The sequence below is a fragment of the Gavialis gangeticus genome, unplaced genomic scaffold (genome assembly GCF_001723915.1).
Source record: "Gavialis gangeticus isolate Ggan-Ray unplaced genomic scaffold, GavGan_comp1, whole genome shotgun sequence".
NCBI classification, from domain to species: domain Eukaryota; kingdom Metazoa; phylum Chordata; order Crocodylia; family Gavialidae; genus Gavialis; species Gavialis gangeticus.
In genome coordinates this window covers 116,561,511-116,580,147 of record NW_017729022.1, presented here as the reverse complement: position 1 = coordinate 116,580,147, position 18,637 = coordinate 116,561,511, and the positions used below count along the sequence as shown (strand labels likewise).

The window sequence follows — 18,637 nt, the reverse complement described above, 5'->3', positions numbered from 1 at the left end:
CAAGCAGGAGATGCTGGCACCAGGGGGAGCAGGCAGGAGTTGTGCAAGTGGGGAGGGTATTCAAGTGGCTGCCCCCCCACTCCAGTTTACCTTCTCTTTGCAGCTGTGGCTCTGCCTGGGACCCTGCTCTGACTGGGGGCATGCAGCACAGAGTTGGGACCAAAGCTGCTGCCCCTGCTGCATGTCCAGGCTGGGCCAGAAGCAGCAGATGATGCATGTTCCCTGCCCCCAGCTGAAGTAGGTCCCCAGTCAAAGCTGGAGCTGCAAGGAGAAGATAGGTTGCAGTGGGGAGCAAAGGCTCTGGGGGGTAGGTGGCAGGGGGGCAGCACCTGTAGCTGCAACTTTGACCTCAGGTTTGGGTTTGCTACTCCTCCCCTCCTGGCTTTTACTTGAATCTAACGTGAGGGGCGCCTCCCCCATGTTGGATGGGGGGGACAGCCTTGTCTTAGATTCAAGTAAATAAGGTAATCTTTTCCTGTTTTACTTGTAAAATGTGCATACTTTTTAGGATATCATTGTAAAATAATAGACAGAGCCCCTGCATCACTTTTTATTCAGAATCACTTTTTGCTAGTGAACAACACTTTAAAGCAATCTAAGTGGTTTTAAGTTGGACCACTTATAAATGTATAACAGATAATTCAGTGACTCAGCATGACAGGTAAGGCATGGTGACTTTGGCAACAATAAAATCATTTTCATCATGGGAAACTGTTCTTGAACAATATCTCTCCGATCTCATGCCAAAACAAGACTCTTGTTAAAAATAAGGCCATCTTGCCTTAAAGATATCTTTATCTTCTAAAAAGAAAACAAAAAATACATGAATTGTGTTATCTATGAAAGGAAATCAACTGCCAGATTATAGTTGCATGTCTGTTTTTCTCTTTGTATGTCTTTTATTATTGCCTGCAGTTATCAACATCTAGAATTGTGTTATATGTTTATGTATGTTTTAATCTCTGTTGCACTGGTATAGCTCTGGAGAGACTCCAATGAAGTCAGTAAAAGAGTGATTCTCAATCACGCCCCCTGGGTGCTGTGAGAGCTTTTTAAGGGTGCCATGCAATATTAGCATTACCTACATGCCTACACATGATGCACAAGATAAACACAGAAATTTCAAATGGGAAGCCATAGTGTCAAATAACATTCTGCTCTGTTGTGACCTTTCTGAGTTCTTTGCAACAGAAGAATTGCTCTATTTTTCTGTGGTCAATATGAGTGAAAGCTAAGAGCTGTTCTTTTTGGTGGGATGTCTTGAATCTGAAAAGATTGAGAACCACTGCAGTAGAATGACTTCAGATTTAAACTGGTGTAATGAAGAGGAGCATCTGGCCCATGTTTCATTTTTAGACTTCTGTACTATAGAATAAACTTTTATGCCACACTATGCAAGAACAGGGCTTTTTAAAAACTGATGTTCCTGCTTTTGATAAAGAAAGAATAATACATGGTATATTCAGTTTGTTGCCCAGTGCTCACACCTAACTATCAACATAAAAGGAAGTGAAAATGGATTTATTTTAAGCTGTACCATGAAATGCAGCATTAGGAATGTTAGAGTACCTATACCATCCAGATAAGAATGAGCTTGGTATCCTGCCTCTTACAGTGTCCAGTATTCTGAGGCTAATAACATGTATGTTACACCACCTTGTCGACTGTGCAATGTATATTATACCACCTTGTCGACTGTGCAATGCTGTACATAGATGGGGAGAGGTCTTCTAATTCCTAAGTCTACAAACTGATGCCCTGAAGCATGAGATCTGAGTATCAGCATAAGTAAATTGTCTTGGAGGTTGCATCTGTGGCTGAACACAATATTCAAGATTTATTGAAACTACATAATTTGCTTCTGTGGCCATAAAAAATAATCCCTCTGCTTCATATTTGGAATCCATTATTTAATACAAGACCAGAAAGCAGGGCCAGGAGACGTGAGGTCATTTCATACTTTGAATGTTCTGTTTGTTTAGCACAACACAGATATTACATTTTCTCTTCTGAGGGAAAAAAAGAAGTGCCCACATAAATCAAAGTGGACAGAAGTGGTCTTAGGTATTAACCAACTTGACAAATGTTCTTAACCAGAAATTAGACAAAGGTTTATGAACTCATCTTACCCTCATTGCTACTAAGGCTGGGTTATTCATTGCGATATTTCCAGACCTGGCCGAAGCAAGCTAATTTAAAAATCCAAATGAATATTCATGTCATATTTTCTGCATTATTCATCCAGCTATATATCTGTGTGCAGTTCATACAAGTGATGAAAAATCCCTACATCTTCTATCAGGCCTGACACAGGTAAACAGATGTCTTATGCCTTAATTTTCTCACTGTTGCTGCTGCCAGCTTTCATGGCCTGCTTCCTTTCAGTCCAGCATCTGATTTCTCCTGTGGGTGGATCCAGAATTTCAGAAAGGGGATGCAGTAACTGTGACCTGCACTGAGAGGGTGAGGGTGGCTACACTGGGGGACTTTTTTGAATTCCCTCAAGCAGGTAAGAACCTTCCTTCCCCCCAACTCCTTTCCCATCTGTGCTCAGTGGCATGTTCCTTCCCTTATGCTCCCATCCCTCCACTCCCCCATCTGTTGCTGCCGCTGTCCCCAGCTGAACTGGGGTGGGAGCTCCAGAGCTGCTCCTGTCCTGCTCTGGCTGGGGTGCATGTAGAGCCAGACTTGGCTAGAGACAGCAGTGGCAGTGGACAGGTTTCCTTCCCCCATGCCTGCTCCTGGGTTGGCAGGGAACACAGGAGGACCAGGAAGGAGGCATAACCACCCCACTGCTGCTTCTGTCCTGGGCTGAGCCTGGCTCCATGCAGACCCCAGCTGGAGTGGACAGGAATGGCTCTAGAGCTCTCTCCATCCCTGCCTGCACCCCCATCCCTGCCCCTGCCCCCAGGGCAACCAGAGCCAGCGGCAGCAGTGAGTGGGGGAGAGGAGAAGCGGGTCAGGGTAAGGTGGTGCTGAGCACAGAGAGGGAGGGAGGGATGGATTTTTACTTGCTTCAGAGATTTAAATAAAAGTCCCCAGCTGCTGCTTCCCTGATGTGGTCGACTGAAATGGGAGTCTGTCTGCAACACTGCCCTCCCTGGATCCATTCCTGCCTAACCCCAGAGGCTTGTGACAGCCATGTTAACTGTCCTGGATTAGTCATTATGTATCTGATTCTGCCATAGTTACTTACTTGAGTAACACCTACTCACATAAGTAATTATGAATCGGTCTTAAACCCCGTTTCTACTTTCCTACTCACACCAAAATTGGTCTTAAACTCTACTTCTACTTTTACTCTCTGTTATCAAGCATATTTTAATAATTTATTTCTAAGGACTGTCACTCTCAAAGGCAAACTTCCCTTTAAATGAGTGGCCCGTCCATTGTTCTCTGCTGAGCTACAGAGTTAATTGACTGGCTGCCTAGTTTAAAATCACCCATCTGGGTTATTTGCTGATTACATGGATGCTACTTTTCTAGAACATGCCACTGCTGTCTTAGAGCTACAGGCTACAGGGTACCAACATTGCTGAATAATAAATAATAGGCTTAAATACATCCCTCAGCATGTATAAACAGATCAGATCACCTCACCTACTAAATCCATGCAAACTTCCGTTATGAAAAGGGCTTGTTCTTTTGTCTTCCCTCTCAACACAGGAAGTGGATATTTATACCGTGAAGACTGAAGAACTGGCATTCACATCTGCATTTTGCCTCCAAATTCAGCGCAACGATTACATTCATGCCTTGGTCACCTATTTTAATATTGAATTTACGAAGTGCCACAAGAAAATGGGATTTTCTACAGGTAATCAGTACCTCTTCTCCCTAGTCTCACATTGCCAGGTATATAATTATGTCTAGTGATCCTGATGGCCAGCATGTGAACCTTTTTTTTATGCTGATAAATAAAGCAGAAGGGCAGAATCAGGCATGTAATGGAGTCATCAGCTTCCTGGGAGTAACTTTTTTCTTCATAAAAAAATTCAACTTTTCAATGGAAAAAATAATCAAAGATCAAAATGTTTTGTTCAGAAAAACAAATTTATTTGAGTCTGAAATCTCACTACAGAGCCTCTGGGGAGTTGTAATTTGGGTGCTTCAGATCCCCGATCTTCCCAAGAACCTAGTTCCCTTGCCATCCTAAATCTCTTGGATTCCCCTCTTGTGGAGGGGAGGTAGTATGTCAGAGAAATGTACTGGTCATGGTGCCTCATCATGGGATATGAAGGGGCTTGACCAATAGAGGCAGAGATACAGCTGGGCAGTTTTGCTCCCTGGGTAGCAGCAGCACATGAGGCAGAGCAGTGGCTGGGCCACTGGCAGTTACTGTTATTTTTGTGCCTATCCAAGTTGGTATCTGGGGCTAGTTCCCTGCTCACCCCCTATTAATTACGCTACCAAGCAGAAGAGGCTAGATGTGTGATGCAACCAAACAATAGCACCCATGAGGTGCCCAGATGGCAATATCCAAGTTAGCATATTTCAGACTTGTGCCAAAATATTTTATTTTGAAGCCCAATACACTTTGGGCATCTTTACACATGGTCCAGGGTGGAAGTGGGGGGGCACTTTAATTACAGTGGCTCTTACAGCCACTGTAATTAAAGCACCTGGAGAGTCTCATATATTCGGCATCCTGTACTTCAAAATGGCAGCAGGGGTGCCTTAAATACAGCTCACTGAATAACCTTTAGTTAGAGCACCCCCGCTGCCATTTTCAAGCATTGGGATGCTGAATACACATAATGCCGAGGTTGCTGAAGTGTGCTAATTAGCAGCCTCCAGTAAACTCGATTAATCGAGTCTGCTCTGACGTGTTCTAATTAGAACGTGCTGGGCCAGGCATCAGGCACGCATATAGGTGCCCTTTGGTATTTAGACTCTTTTTTCCCCCAAAAGAACTGAAATTTTGGACAGAAAGTAGACAGTTACAAATTTCATTTTGTCAACAATCCAGTTTCCAGTAGAAAGCAATTTTGATAGAAGTTGTTTGTTCATGATGTTGGCCAATAATAAAAATGCCTTTTACATTCTCTTTAAAATATGTTTAAATTCCTGAACTGTGTAAACGGGACTTCATGCAAATGAGAATGTAGCCCTACAGAGAATAGAATAACAATAAGGAAAGAGGGGTGGGTACATGCATGCACAGTAGGTCTGTGTGAAATTTCACCCAGTGTTTCGTTTCAAAGCTGTTTTGATGCATTTCAAGCTCAAAACAGTGAAATTGAAATGAAACAAAAGCCCCTGAAACAGCTTCAAAACAAAAAAAGGGCACTCGAAACATTCCAAATTTTCAAAATGTTTCAAGTTTTGAAACCAGGCTTACTTGGCTTCAGCACTGGTTCCAGCTGGCAGCAACAGCCTCCTGTCATCCAGCAGGCAGATTGGGGGCCTGCCCACACCCCTGGGAGGGCTGCGGGGCTGTGCTGGACTCCTCCTGGGGGTGCGGGCCCCCGATCTGCCTGCTGAATGACAGGAGGCTTGTGCTGCTGGCTGGGACCAGCACTGGGCACAGCCCGCACCCATGACCAAGAAGATTGGTGCTGCTACTGGCCCCAGCCAGCAGCACCAGCTTCCTATAATCTGGCAGGCAGATTGAGGGTCTGCACCCCAGGGAGGAGTCCAGCACAGCCCCCGCAGCCCTCTTGGGGGTGTGGGCTATTCCCTGATCTGCCTGCTGAATAACAGGAGACTGGCGCTGATGGCCCACTGATCTTCCTGGCATGGGCTGTGCCCAGCACTGATCCCAGCCCAGTGGTGGTGCCAGCAGGGTGTGGGGGAGGAAGAGTAGTGAGCGGCCAGATATGAAGCTGGTGGTGCAGAGTCAACACAGCCACTCTGCCCAGCACTGCAGGCTCCTCCAAAGCGCGGGGCTTGGGGCAGTCACCCTGATTCACACCCCCAGGGACGGCCCTGGCTACTGCTAACGGGGCAGAGCTCTATTAAATGGAGCCATAAAACACCTGGCACCATCATTAATATAAGATTTTTAATGAGTGCACAGGCTGAGAGTTGGATGATAGTCAGATGTTAGGACCTATGATTAAATATTTAGGGATGTCTGGAATCCATAGCACATCAGTGTTGGTCTTGGTTTAATTCAGCTTAATCTGAACCTTAGATTTTTCCAGTTCAAAATTTTACTGAAAACAACTCAAAGTAGATATTAATGTAAATTCTTTGGCATAGTTTTGGATTCTGGATCTGAAACTATGCATGATGCTAGTTGTCTGAGTTTCAGGAGCTTTTTGAAAGTTATTATATAATTTAAGGACCAGACTAGTCAGAAATTTTCAGAGACAACATTTTTTTTTTTAATTAGAAAATGCCAATGTGCTAAATTCAAAACTTGATTGAGAGAGAAGGGCAGTTTAGATAAATCTCTTGATTAAAAATATGAAAATAAATATAAGTTTTAATATTGTCAAAACATCTTGGTTCAACATATTTTCAAACTGGAAACGTTTGATTATTCAGTTTGAAATAGTATATCTTTTTTGGAAAGTTTATGTTAAAGAGGTTGACATTATAATGAATGATTTTGATTGACCTGATCCAAAATCCAGATGTTTGTGGAAGTTCTTCCAACATTCAACTTTGCCCCAATTCAGAAGGAAAACTTTCAAAAAAGCCTTGCCTCTTGAAAACTTGCAAAACCTCCAAAATTCTCATACAATGGGAAAATGATTTCCTGCTGCACCCAGTTGTAGTTGAAACTTTAGCAGAATAGTTAAGATATATAAATGTCCTTCTGTAGACAGTTATACCACTACACGCACCTTATTTCCCGAAAGGAATGGAAGTAAGTATACATGGTGATATGAGGTACTTTTACACTAGCATGACTGTCTCTACACCAAGGGAAATAACAGTATAAGTATTTCAGGAAAAAATACCACAGATGTCACTGAAATTTTTATATTGCTGCAACATCTGTATGTGGATGGAGCCTCAGAATTATTCTTGCCATCCGGTGGGTCTGATTATATTGATGTGATTGGAGTGAATGCATGATCATAATATTGGAAGAAACTCAATTTGGCTTGTCACAGCCTGTTGCATTTTTACTATGAAAAGCACACTGAATACAGATCCCTGTCTGCGGATGATAGCAATTTAAATTGGATCTCTGTAACAGGGAGAGAGAGGTTGGATGTACAAACCAAATGATAGACATGCAAAGAGGCTCCTGAATTCTTAAGTGACTCAAATCTCTGTCAGGTGTTGATGACCCAGACTCTCCAACAAATATGAAGATAGATTAACAGAGCAGGAAAAATTATCTGTTTATTTGTAAATTGTTCCTCTGGCATTCCTGTGTTTTTTTAATTTCAGTAGAAAGGATTGGGGAATCTCTCTGTCTACATAATATTGTATAAAAGTGTTAAAACATTTTTCTAGAACCATGTTTATTATAAAAGTTCCATCAAAACTTATATAATTTATATAATTATTTTGGACAATGATTTTTCATACTTCCTTAAAGCCACTGCCCCCAGCTATCCTTCTGCCCAAGGATAAACAAGGAATGATTTGTTTGAAATCACTGGAGTCATACCAGGTGAAACCAGTTCAAGTGAAGGAGGAATCAGTCCTCCTGGCTACAGGGAATAACATGTGTGCATAGGTTCAGTGTTTGAGGGGTAGCATCTGCTGATACACTACTCAAGAAAGTTAAGGAACAGGAAGAGATTACTTGGTTCAGTGTGCCAGCCTTGGATTGTGTTGGATTCTAATCCTACTATCTTACCCATTTGTGCTCATTTCTTGCATTCCTGGGCCGGTCCTCCCAGACCAGTTTTCACCAATGTATCTCCACTGATATCAGGGTGGAAGGAGGCATTGCCTTTCATTGCCTTTGTGCTAACGTACATTTTTTTTATGGTGACACACAAGCCAAGCAAACAGGTCTTCATACCATTTGTTGCACCACAAATTGTGGCCCCAATGAAAGTGGTATCAATTTGTGCTGCTATTTAGAAACGGACACCTGTTTACTTTATGGCAGGAGAGCATCTGCAGCCTGGATCTACCCATGCTCTCCAGCCACCCTAGATAGATGCTCCAGTGGCTTGAGGGGCCCAATTCTGTGCACCCTGTGAATTCCCAGGCTAGACTGATCCCCTTAGGACAGAATGCCTGCATGACTTTCCCTACCTGTCAAGATGCATCTCTGGGATTGGTACAGGCTGGGGACCAACAGGCTAAGCAGCAACTCTGTGGAAAAAGGACCTGGGAGTTACAGTGGACAATAAGCTGAATATGAGCCAACAGTGTGCCCTTGCTGCCAAGAAAACTAACAGCATGCGGGGCTGCATTTGTAGGAGCATTGCCAGCCGATTGTGGGAAGTGTTTATTTCCCTGTTTGACACTGGTGAGGACACATCTGGAGTGCTGTGTCCAGTTTTGGACTCCCCACTGCAGAAAGGATGTGCACAAATTGGAGGGAGTCCAGTGGAGGGCAACAAAAATGGTTAGGGGGCTGGGGCACATGATTTACAAGGAGAGGCTGATGGGATTTATTTAGTTCGGAGAAGAGAGGGCTGAGGGAGATTTAATAGCAGCCTTCAACTATCTGAAGGGTGGTGACAAAGAGGATGGAGCTTGACTGTTCTCAGTGGTGGCAGATGGCAGAACAAGGAGAAATGGTCTCAAGTTGCAGCAAGGGAAATTTAGATTAGATCTCAGGAAAAATTCTCTCACTAGGAGGGTACTAAAATACTGCAACAGGTTACCCAGAGAAGTTGTGGACTCTCCATCCTTGGAGGTTTTTAAGATCTGCCTAGACAAAGCCTTTGCTGGGGTGATCTATTTGGGGCTAGCTCTGCTTTGAGCAGGAGGTAGGACTAGATGACCTCCTGATGCCCCTTGCAACCATAAGTTTTTATGATTGTTATGATCTCGAGGGTGCATCTTGGTGTGCGGGGAAAGCTGGGGTTTTTTCACTTCCCAGGACATGCCCTAGATATCCCAGGCATGCATCTTGGTAAGCAGGGCAAGTCAGGCAGGCACTCCTGGGATTAGAAGGGCCCAATCATGCAGGGAATTTCTGGGGTGCACAGGACCAGACTCTTCAAGCCCTGGGAAAACACACTGCCTATTGTCCCACAACATTAATGGTGACATGTGTTTCTCTTAATGACGCAGATCAGCTATGTTTAGATACATCCTGGCACAGCTGATCCTCGTCTTTTGTCAATGTCTATTTCTATCCCTAGAAAACTTTGGTTTACTGCAGTATGAGAGAGAAGAGCCAGCTCCATGTTTTTCATAGATCCAGATAAAAGATCAGTACCTATCATCTGTGGAAACTAAGTGGGAAGATGTCAAGGTATTATATTATAGTTCCACAGAACTGGGAGACTAAAATAGATTATATCATGATTGACAAAAAGTTTCTAGCATAAGATTTGATTGTTTTATTAGCCAGGAAGAAATGGAAAATGGGTCTTTATGTGGTAGCATATCTGAAGCGTCATACAATTCATTTGTTTATTATTTGTATCACACTAGTGGCACAACTGAGACCAGGGCTCCATTAAATTAGGTGATGTAAAATAGTTCAGTTGGGATATGTCTGCACAACTAATTGGCAGTAAAGGATGATCTCTATTCCAAGTTTTACAACATATATAGACAAGAGAGAAAGGAAGCCTTTTACAGATGGGGAACTGAGTCATAGAGACTCCACTAAGGGACTTATCCAGCACTTCTATAGGAACACAGGACTTAAAGGGACTTCCTGGGCCATCAATTCTAGCCCCTCCATTCACAGGCAATTATTAACCCAAGGCATCCCCCAAAAAATCACCACTGCGAACCCTCACTTACAACTACCAAAAACAACTTTTGAAATGTCTAGAATAATCCATCACATACCTGCTGCCCTAGTAAGGAATATACTCATGAAGTGCACTGATATTCTGAAGCATACTGGGGACACAGATATCAAGAGCAGTAGCAGGGGAACCTTTGGAGAAGCTTTACAACCTCATTTCCAGGCTTGGCACAGATGAACAGGAACAGGCTGGTGGAGCATGCCAGATGGCAATGCTTCCTGTGAACAGTGAGGCCATGGCAGAGACACACTTGCAATGTACACTACCCTGAGACCAGGAGGGTGTTTTAAATCTCTGAGAACATTCAAAGGAGTGAGACATGGCCACACCAGAAGCCCCACCAGGCCACCCTTCCCTGGCAGGGTGCAGTTTTAGGTCATGCCCAGGACCAAGTGCCTCCAACTCCTACCTGCTAGATGTTCCATGAAGCTCAGTCGGCGATGTTTCTGCCTGGGCTGGCAGCAGCAACCTGCTCTGTTTATATAGGCAGCAAGCTTTCTAAAATGGCTGCTGCAATCAAGTACCTGCTGGCTGCCTGACTCAGCCCTTAAAGTGGCAGGCACTTCAAGTGTACAGCCACAGATTTCTTCCCATCAGTGTGTTTACTTGGCCCCATAGTTTTGTGTCATCTGCGAATTTGGACAGAGTGCTTTCCATGCCCTCATCCAGGTCGCTGATGAAGATATTGAACAGCACCAGCCCAAGAACCAAGCCTTGGGGGACCCCACTGCTCACAGCTTTCCAAGTCGATACCAACCCGTCCACCACCACTCTCTGGGTATGACCCTTAAGCCAATTTGCCACCCACATGACTGTGTAATTGTCTATGGCACGGCAATCCAATTTGTTTATGAGAATAGGATGGGATACCATATCAAGGGCCTCCTTAAAGTCCAAGTAGATGACATCTACCTCGATTTCTGCATCTAAGCATTTAGTGACCTGGTCGTAGAAAGAAACAAAGTTAGTCAGGCAGGATCTACCTTCTATGAACCCGTGCTGGTTGCCCTTCAGCATTATATTACCCACTGGACTCCTATAAATGTGATCCTTGATAATTTTTTCAAGGGTTTTCCCAAGGATAGAGGTGAGATTAACTGTTCTATAGTTACCTGGATCCTCCTTCCTCCCCTTCTTGAAAATAGAGACCACACTGGCCCTTTTCCAGTCCTCTGGGAAATCCCCTGAGCACCATGAGTGCTCAAACAGTCATGCCAGTGGCTCTGCTATGACACTGGCTAATACTGTCAGCACCCTTGGATGGAGTTCTCTCTTTCAGCCTTAACTTCTCACCTTCTTCCAGGTAAGAAGTTATAGGGAAGTAAAACATTACTGTTTGTGAGAATTATTTGTTTATAATATAATTATCCTTCCTGTTTCCAGGAGCATGCACAATACTCTGTTTGTTATACTAATTTAAAAGAAAACAACATCCCTGCCCCAAACGCTGTTCAGTCTTATTCTTCCAAACAGAAGTGAAAGAATAATTAGAAAGAGAACAGGGGTGGGGGAAGGGATACAGTAGGCAGGAAGATGGGCAGATGCTTAGCAGGTGTAAACCACTATGGACTTTCATAGAAGCATACATTCATACCTCATCTTAGGATTTGCCATAGCATGGTCAACTTGGCAACTGCTTCTGTCATGATCTATTTGCTCCATGTTAATTTTTCCTGGGAGTGGGATATATAAGGCCAAAGGCCAGATTCCCTGCTGGTATTAAATCCATTGACATGACATTACGCCAGCAAAAATGTTGAACCATAGATTATCTCATTCACTCCTCACCTTCATCTCTTAGTTGGCTAAATTCTTGTAGACTCTACTTATTGGCATTAGGTGGGATCTGAATATGGCCATGCAGATGAGTTCATGAAGGGTAGTCCATGCATACAGGCACAGAATATAAGTGGGGGGGAGGGAGTGGGGGTCAGAACTTGGAATGGATTGAGGGCTCAAAGTTTCTCTGCCTCTCTTCAACTTTTAAAAAGCCTAACACTCTGTATTAGGTACCCTGCAAAGAGTTTTCTTTGGGTTTGGAGTGGGGGCGGGGGAGGAGGGAGGCTTTTTTTCAATGTAGTCTAATGAAAAGTTTCTCTGCTTGCTGTAGTTGTAATTGTCTTAGTAATTACCTCTACAGCATTATAGACTTCTTAAAACCAAGCAGCAAGATTGACACCAACAACATTCCTAGGGACAGATTTCAGAAATGATCTCAGTGGCCCCTCTCTTGGAAGATTTTCAGGTCAGCCACATTTTTCAGCCACCAGAATTTCACAGTTTGTGAATTTGTGTGCAGTAGGTTAGCAAAATGTTTACATACGCTTCTGCCACAGCAGAGCCAGCAGCTGAACTACCTCTATTTGGAAAAGATTCCACCAGAAGTTTCAACTTATATTAATGGTTCTTAGACAGGGTGTGGTTCCTTATACCCATGGGTATAGTGATATCTACTCTTCTCAAGCAGTGCTCTGAGATCTTAAAAATGAAAGCCCTCTAAAAGTTCAGCCTTGACTTATACCAGTGTAAGTTAGAAAAGAAACCACTAAAATCAATAAAATTACACCGTTGTAGATGACAGCATGTAAGTGTTGCTATAATATTCAAGTTGAAATGTGGCATGAAAAGAGAATTTTTCTAAGCATTTTCTAAACCTACTGTTCTGTTTTTCAAATACATCCCAAAGCCTAATTCCTACACATAAATGCCAACATTTCTTTTGCAGCCCCTGATGCTCCCTACACCCACTGGAAGCAAACTGTCTTCTATTTAGAGGACTACCTAACAGTGAGGAGAGGTGAAGAAATCTATGGAACTATATCCATGAAACCAAATGCAAAAAATGTGGTGAGCCAACTTCACTGTTTATCATTTGCAGCCACAATGGAAGAAGTACTGTAGATGACAGTAAACAGAGCAAGTCTGTTAAGTGGTCTTAAACTCAGGTTCAGTCATCAGAATCCATTCCTAATCTCAGTGAATGTGTATGCAAGTGGCTATGTTAATACAATGCTAATGTTGTAGAACTAAAACTGCAAAAAATGTTAGGATGGGAAAGAGTAAGTGTTCCAGCTACTGCATTAAGCCAGATGTCCTGCAAAACCTGCACTCTTTTTAGCTCACATTTGGTGACAAATGCAGGAAAGCCATTTGTTTTGCCATGATTGAAATCAGAGATAAAATGTGCATTGACCTCAGTAGGGGGCAATCAGGAATGAATACTTCAGTTGCATATTTGGGGTCAGATTTCAAAAGAACTCTGCAGCTGTACAGCACTACAGCTCCCATATCAGCTCCCAGATAAGCGATTACATCTTCAGAGATAATTTACATCCTATTTAGACAATTAACAAAATTGCTAGGCTTTCAAAAAAATAGATTCCCATGTTCTTCCTCAGAGACAAACACAATTGTCCTTTTTTTTTAGGGAGTCTGACCCCAGTTGTAGATGCTGAGCCTCTTTGATATGCCCTGTAGGGACCAATACAAAATCATAAAAAGCAGTGGAAAAGCTCCCATTGAATTCAGTGGGCTTTGAGTTAGCCCTGCTTAGGGGCTGTTAAAAACCTTTTGTCAGAGCCATTTTTTGCAAGAGAAAGCATTGATATTTGGTTGGAAAATAAAAAGGCCCCCTAACTCCTCAAAATGAAATATTCCAGCTGAAAAAATTAAATATTTTGATTTGGATAACATGCCATGGTGCTTATAGTTCCATTTTGTCAGGATCCCATCCTCCTTAGAGGCTGAGTTTGAGACAAACAACATTGCCACCAGCCAAGGATTCTCAGGAGGCAACTGCTTCCCTTCACTATGAAGGAAGAACATGGTGCATTATGACAGAGGTCATCTAAGTAGACAGCCCTCCTCATAGAGGAACATGAAGCACCCAAACAACAGTTCAGCAGTCATCACAGCAGCATTTCTGAACTGAAATATTTTGGAGTTTGAATTTTCAGAAAATAAAATAAAATAAAATATTCCAAGTGGGGAAATAAATTCCAACAAGTTCCTGAAGCAGAAAAGCCAAACTAGTAAATAGTCCATATCTATACTACAGTGACTTTTTTATCATAGCTGCTGGAATCTTAACTTTTCTATTCTCCAACTTTGCGAGTTTTAAGAGTTCATCCTTAACATAGTTATATTTTAGATTACTGCAATTTCTTTCTTTCTTGCAATATATAAAGAAATAGTATGGCTGGTGATGGGGAAGGAGGAAGAAATAATATGTGCTTCAGTAATACTGTCATTCAGATGATCCTATTAAGGTCTGAAGTTCATACCTCGCAGGAAGATCAATAGCAAAAGGGCACACTACCTACTTAATTGCTACCATTGTGCACTGTATCATTAGATAAGTTTCCTCAAAGCTAGGTTAACAGGACTGCGTCAGCATATGCATTTAGATTATGACACTGCACCTTCATGATGGAAAGAAATGGAAATGTCAGCCTAACAGTCAATTATACTAAAATTTAGGCACCTGAACAATGGGTTGATTATCAGAAGTGTTCAGCACTTTAACTGTTCTTGGCGTTAGTAGGAGTTATGAGCGCTCAATGATTATAAAACTTCAGACCCTTTTGAAAGCTTGTGGACCAAGAACTTCATATTCTATGGCTGGGAAGACACAAACTTTCCTCATTAGGAAACTAACCTCAAAAGTTAAAATGAATAATAAATAAGGGTTTATCTACACTTGAAAATTTAGCGAAACAGCTATTCTGGAATTGCTCCCTGCACGGTCACTCTTATTGCATAATACGAGTATCAGTGGGGGACTTGGCCTGAAATAACTAGACCAATTCTTCTGGAATGGCTATTTCAATAAATTCCTGTGTGTAAACAACACCCATGAAGAAGTAGCCAAGAAGCATATGCAAAGATGACACAGTTGTAGATTATACCATAAATTATATTGGACAACATTCGTTCTGCTACTTCAGTGAAAGCAAAACAAATTCCCACTGTGTGCATCTCCTGATGAGTCTATACTCTCTCTTAGGTGGAATAAAGATAACTGAATTCATACACTGACCTATCTAGTTACCTGTTATGTCTAAATTTTCATTACAGCGTGACCTGGATTTCACAGTAGACTTGGATTTTAAAGGACAGCTGTGTGAAACGTCAGTATCTAATGACTACAAAATGCGCTAGCACGAGAGCTTCTGGAAATACAGAATTGTATCAAACCTTGACCTGCTGTGCTTCAAGCTAAGAACAATTGTTTGCAGGACTCTTACCTTAGACCCTAGAATGTTTACTTGGTCGGAAAGTCGGTAACTTGATCCCTCCTGCTGGTAGCACCAAGAGACGGAGCTCTACAACGAATGTACAGTATACAGAACTGTAGCTTTTGTTAAACATATAGGCAAACTAAGCAACTGTCTTGAGTATGCTGGTTAACTTTAGGATGGCAGAAGACACCTATACAAATTGTACAACTTACTGTGAATTTCTGGTTCTTCCAAGCTTTGCATGTTACAAATAATTAGGTCAATTTCCTTACAACAAAAGACCACAACACATTGTCATGATGGCATTACTGGAATTATATTCAGTATACATATATATATATATAAATATATATATTGTACATCAGAAGGATGCTGTTGCTTCATAATAGGAATTTGTTTTGTGATTAGTATTTATTTCCCATTAAACAACTATGGAAAGGTAACAGTATTAGCTCTGGTGTTAATCTAGCTAGACAGATGATCAGGCTTTCATTCACTGCCCTCCACTGTAGCTTTATGGGATATTCCATGCTGAACGTGAGTGTGAGCTAGAAGGTAATAGAAAAATCAGCAGCTATTTTTAGTGTATGAGTTGGAAAATATATACCTTCAATTTTAAATGTTTGTTTCTATCTCATTCAGAGATGACAATCTGTCAGTTACTTAGGGAAAAAATGTCTAACCTTTCATCATCTTAAAACATTTTGTGATGAGTTGTTGTAGCTGGATTTTGCATGAGACCCTCTTAAATTTGACATCTGGTATTTGAATGTGGTGAGCGCAGGGCCTTTAACATGGTAGATAATTCATGCTTTTTGGCCGTGTCACAGTTTAGTTCTCCTCTCAACAACAATATCATACAAAATCATTTTATCTCTAAAAAGGGGGGGAGGGGGATTGGTGTTTACTCTTTTGGTGATGTTTTGGATAAGTCACTTTAACTTGCAAATCTTAGTCTCAAGAGTGCAGTGGTAACTGTTTGCTGAAATGGAGCAATGCTTTTTAAAAAAATCTGTAGCTTCTGGTACTATGAAGATGTCTGTAGTTCCCCTCCCCGACTCCACTCATTGTTTTTCTTTAAATATATTCAGCTTATAGTTAATATTTTAACTATTTATATTCCTTGATATGTATGTATCAACATTTTTTACTATATATAAATGTTGGGCATTTAATCATACCGTAATGAATTAAATGTTGTGTCACCCTTATTTGTGTCTTACAACCACTAATGATACTAGCTCAAAACTGTGTTCTTGTCACATATTGGATACAATTAATTAGCTTTCTCTCTGATTTTGTTTATTCAGCTGCAAATGAAATGGGCCTGAAGTTATGAGAAGCTAACAGTGCTGAAGGTGTACATTCATCCATAAGCTTTTTTTTTTAAAGGTTCTAGTTTTGCCAATATAACGATGGTTAGCTTTTCACTTTTTAGAGACATTTCTATTGATTTTCACTTCGTTAGAGAGATGTACAGTACTTCCGTTTTCTTATGGTCTAAAGATTATGGTCTTGGGATCATGGTACATGGTATCTATGTAGAATTAAATTAAACTGTAATTTGGCAGTAAAACAAATACTTTATTGTGCGGTTAATTATTATCCCTTTAAAACATTTTCTATGGTTATCTTTGGGTCAGTTGCTGATACTTTTACTCACAAAATAGGTAGGGCCTTACCCCTTTAAATAATCCTATCTATCTGACTGACACTATTTGCAGTGTGAATGCAGGAAAGACAGCAAAAGATGTCCCCTTTTCCCATTATATACAGAGTTACTCTCAACATAAATATTATGCTCCTATCTAAATTGTTTCAATCCACTCTTTTAAAAGTAACTGCTGGGCTGACTAGAATATACTTTTATATTTAAAGGGAAAAGACTTTTGCCCTTTCTTTCCTCTGTGCACTTGACAGTACTTCATGCAAAACCAGTGTCCCCTTTTATTTGGGTGTTTCATACAGCAACACAGGAAGGATGTCTTTTTAAATAGCAAAATAATAAAAATGAACAAGAAAATTAAAATGCAGGTGTTGCATTTGGAACTATTTTGAAGTGGACTAAATGCAGTGATGGAGCTAATAACATTTTAATCCTCTGATAACACTTCCCCTGAATCTCTTGAATATGTGACATCGTCACATTGTAGACCTCATTGGAACAGCTATAGCTGTAAAGACTTAGTCACAGTCACACCATTAGGCGGCCTTTGAAATGGAATTTAATGAGTGGTGCATATTTGCCTTTCTGCCCACCTTCTCCAACTATTAACCGTGGAAAAGTTCCTCCCTATTCTAATGCTGCTATTACCGCCTGGTTCTGCTCCAATGGAAACCACTGGTAAATCTCTAGTTGTTTCACTGTTGCAGGATCAGCCTTTAATGATATTCTTATCCTGTAATGGCATAAATCTAAGGCTATACAGCCAGGGTCCCATTAAGCTGACCCAAGAATATGGTGCCCCAAAAGGCATTTTAACCACATCACGCTTTCACAGTTCTTTAGGGCTCTCCAGTGCAAGGTGCTGAGCATCTCCTGAGAAATGCTGAGCATCCCCAAGTCACAATGAATACAAAGAAACTTGAGGGTACCCGGTACATCACCAGCTAGATTATGCCTACTATTCCAGAAAAGGAATCTTTTGGCAGTTTTCACCAATCTTTAAAGTTGAGGAATCTCTAGTGAGAAAGCAAATGCATTAGGTTTGGAGGAAATACATTATGGATCAGATTCTACTCTACTTCTTGAATATCTAAGTGGATTTAGGTGCTTAAGTGTGACGCTATTCCATCCTGTTGTAGACCAGGAAAATCCATGAATCCATCTATTTTGTAACAGGCCACTCCATCAACTGACCCTTCAGACTGAGACCCCCTGGGACACATTATGTCTCTGGTGTGATTAAGGTGTTAACTGTACCAGAAATAGCAACTGGCCACACATTCATAGAATTTATGGCTCCATAAAAATCACAACCCAGCCATAAAGGTATTACTCGTGGCATTCCATACAGGGACTACTCCAGGGTCGTCCCAATCCGCTGAGTATCGGCTGGCAGTGGCTGCCATGGGTTCTGAGCCCTGGGGCAGCCCCTGCCAGCTGACAGCAGATTGAAATGGCCCCCAGGGCCATCTTGATCACCTGATTGTTGATTGGCAGGTACAGCCCTTGGCTTTGAATCCCAGGGCAGTCCCTGCCAGCTTAACCCCTGGACTATCCTGATCAGTTGATCATTGGCTGGCAGGGCTCAAGCCCCTGGGGTAGTCCCTTCCAGCCACCTGCAAATGAAGACCGCTCCAGGACTCAACTGGGGCACTACTGATATGCTAACAACCAGCTGAATGTTGGCTGGTTCTGGGAGCCACAGGGAAGTTCAAATGGCCTCATGTCTCCCCGGAGACAGCTGATTGTCAGGCACCCAATCTGCCAGTGCCAGGGAACCCAGAGTCACGATCATGGACTTCCTCTGCATTCAGTATATGGTGTGATTGGGATCTGATATCCGATCTCACACAGTTGTGCTTCCTGCCACGCATGTG

General features: G+C 42.0%; 1 protein-coding gene across 1 annotated transcript in view; it reads left to right on the top strand.

Moving 5' to 3' along the window:
• Positions 1–16,674, top strand: part of PRMT8 (protein arginine methyltransferase 8) — a 109,733-nt gene extending 93,059 nt beyond the window's left edge. Inside the window, exons 8-10 of the mRNA XM_019515857.1 lie at positions 3,667–3,817; positions 12,580–12,701; positions 14,931–16,674. Coding sequence (XP_019371402.1) covers positions 3,667–3,817; positions 12,580–12,701; positions 14,931–15,014 — 357 coding nt within the window. The 3' untranslated portion in view covers positions 15,015–16,674. The remainder of the gene's footprint in view (positions 1–3,666; positions 3,818–12,579; positions 12,702–14,930) is intronic.
• Positions 16,675–18,637: the final 1,963 nt, after the last annotated feature.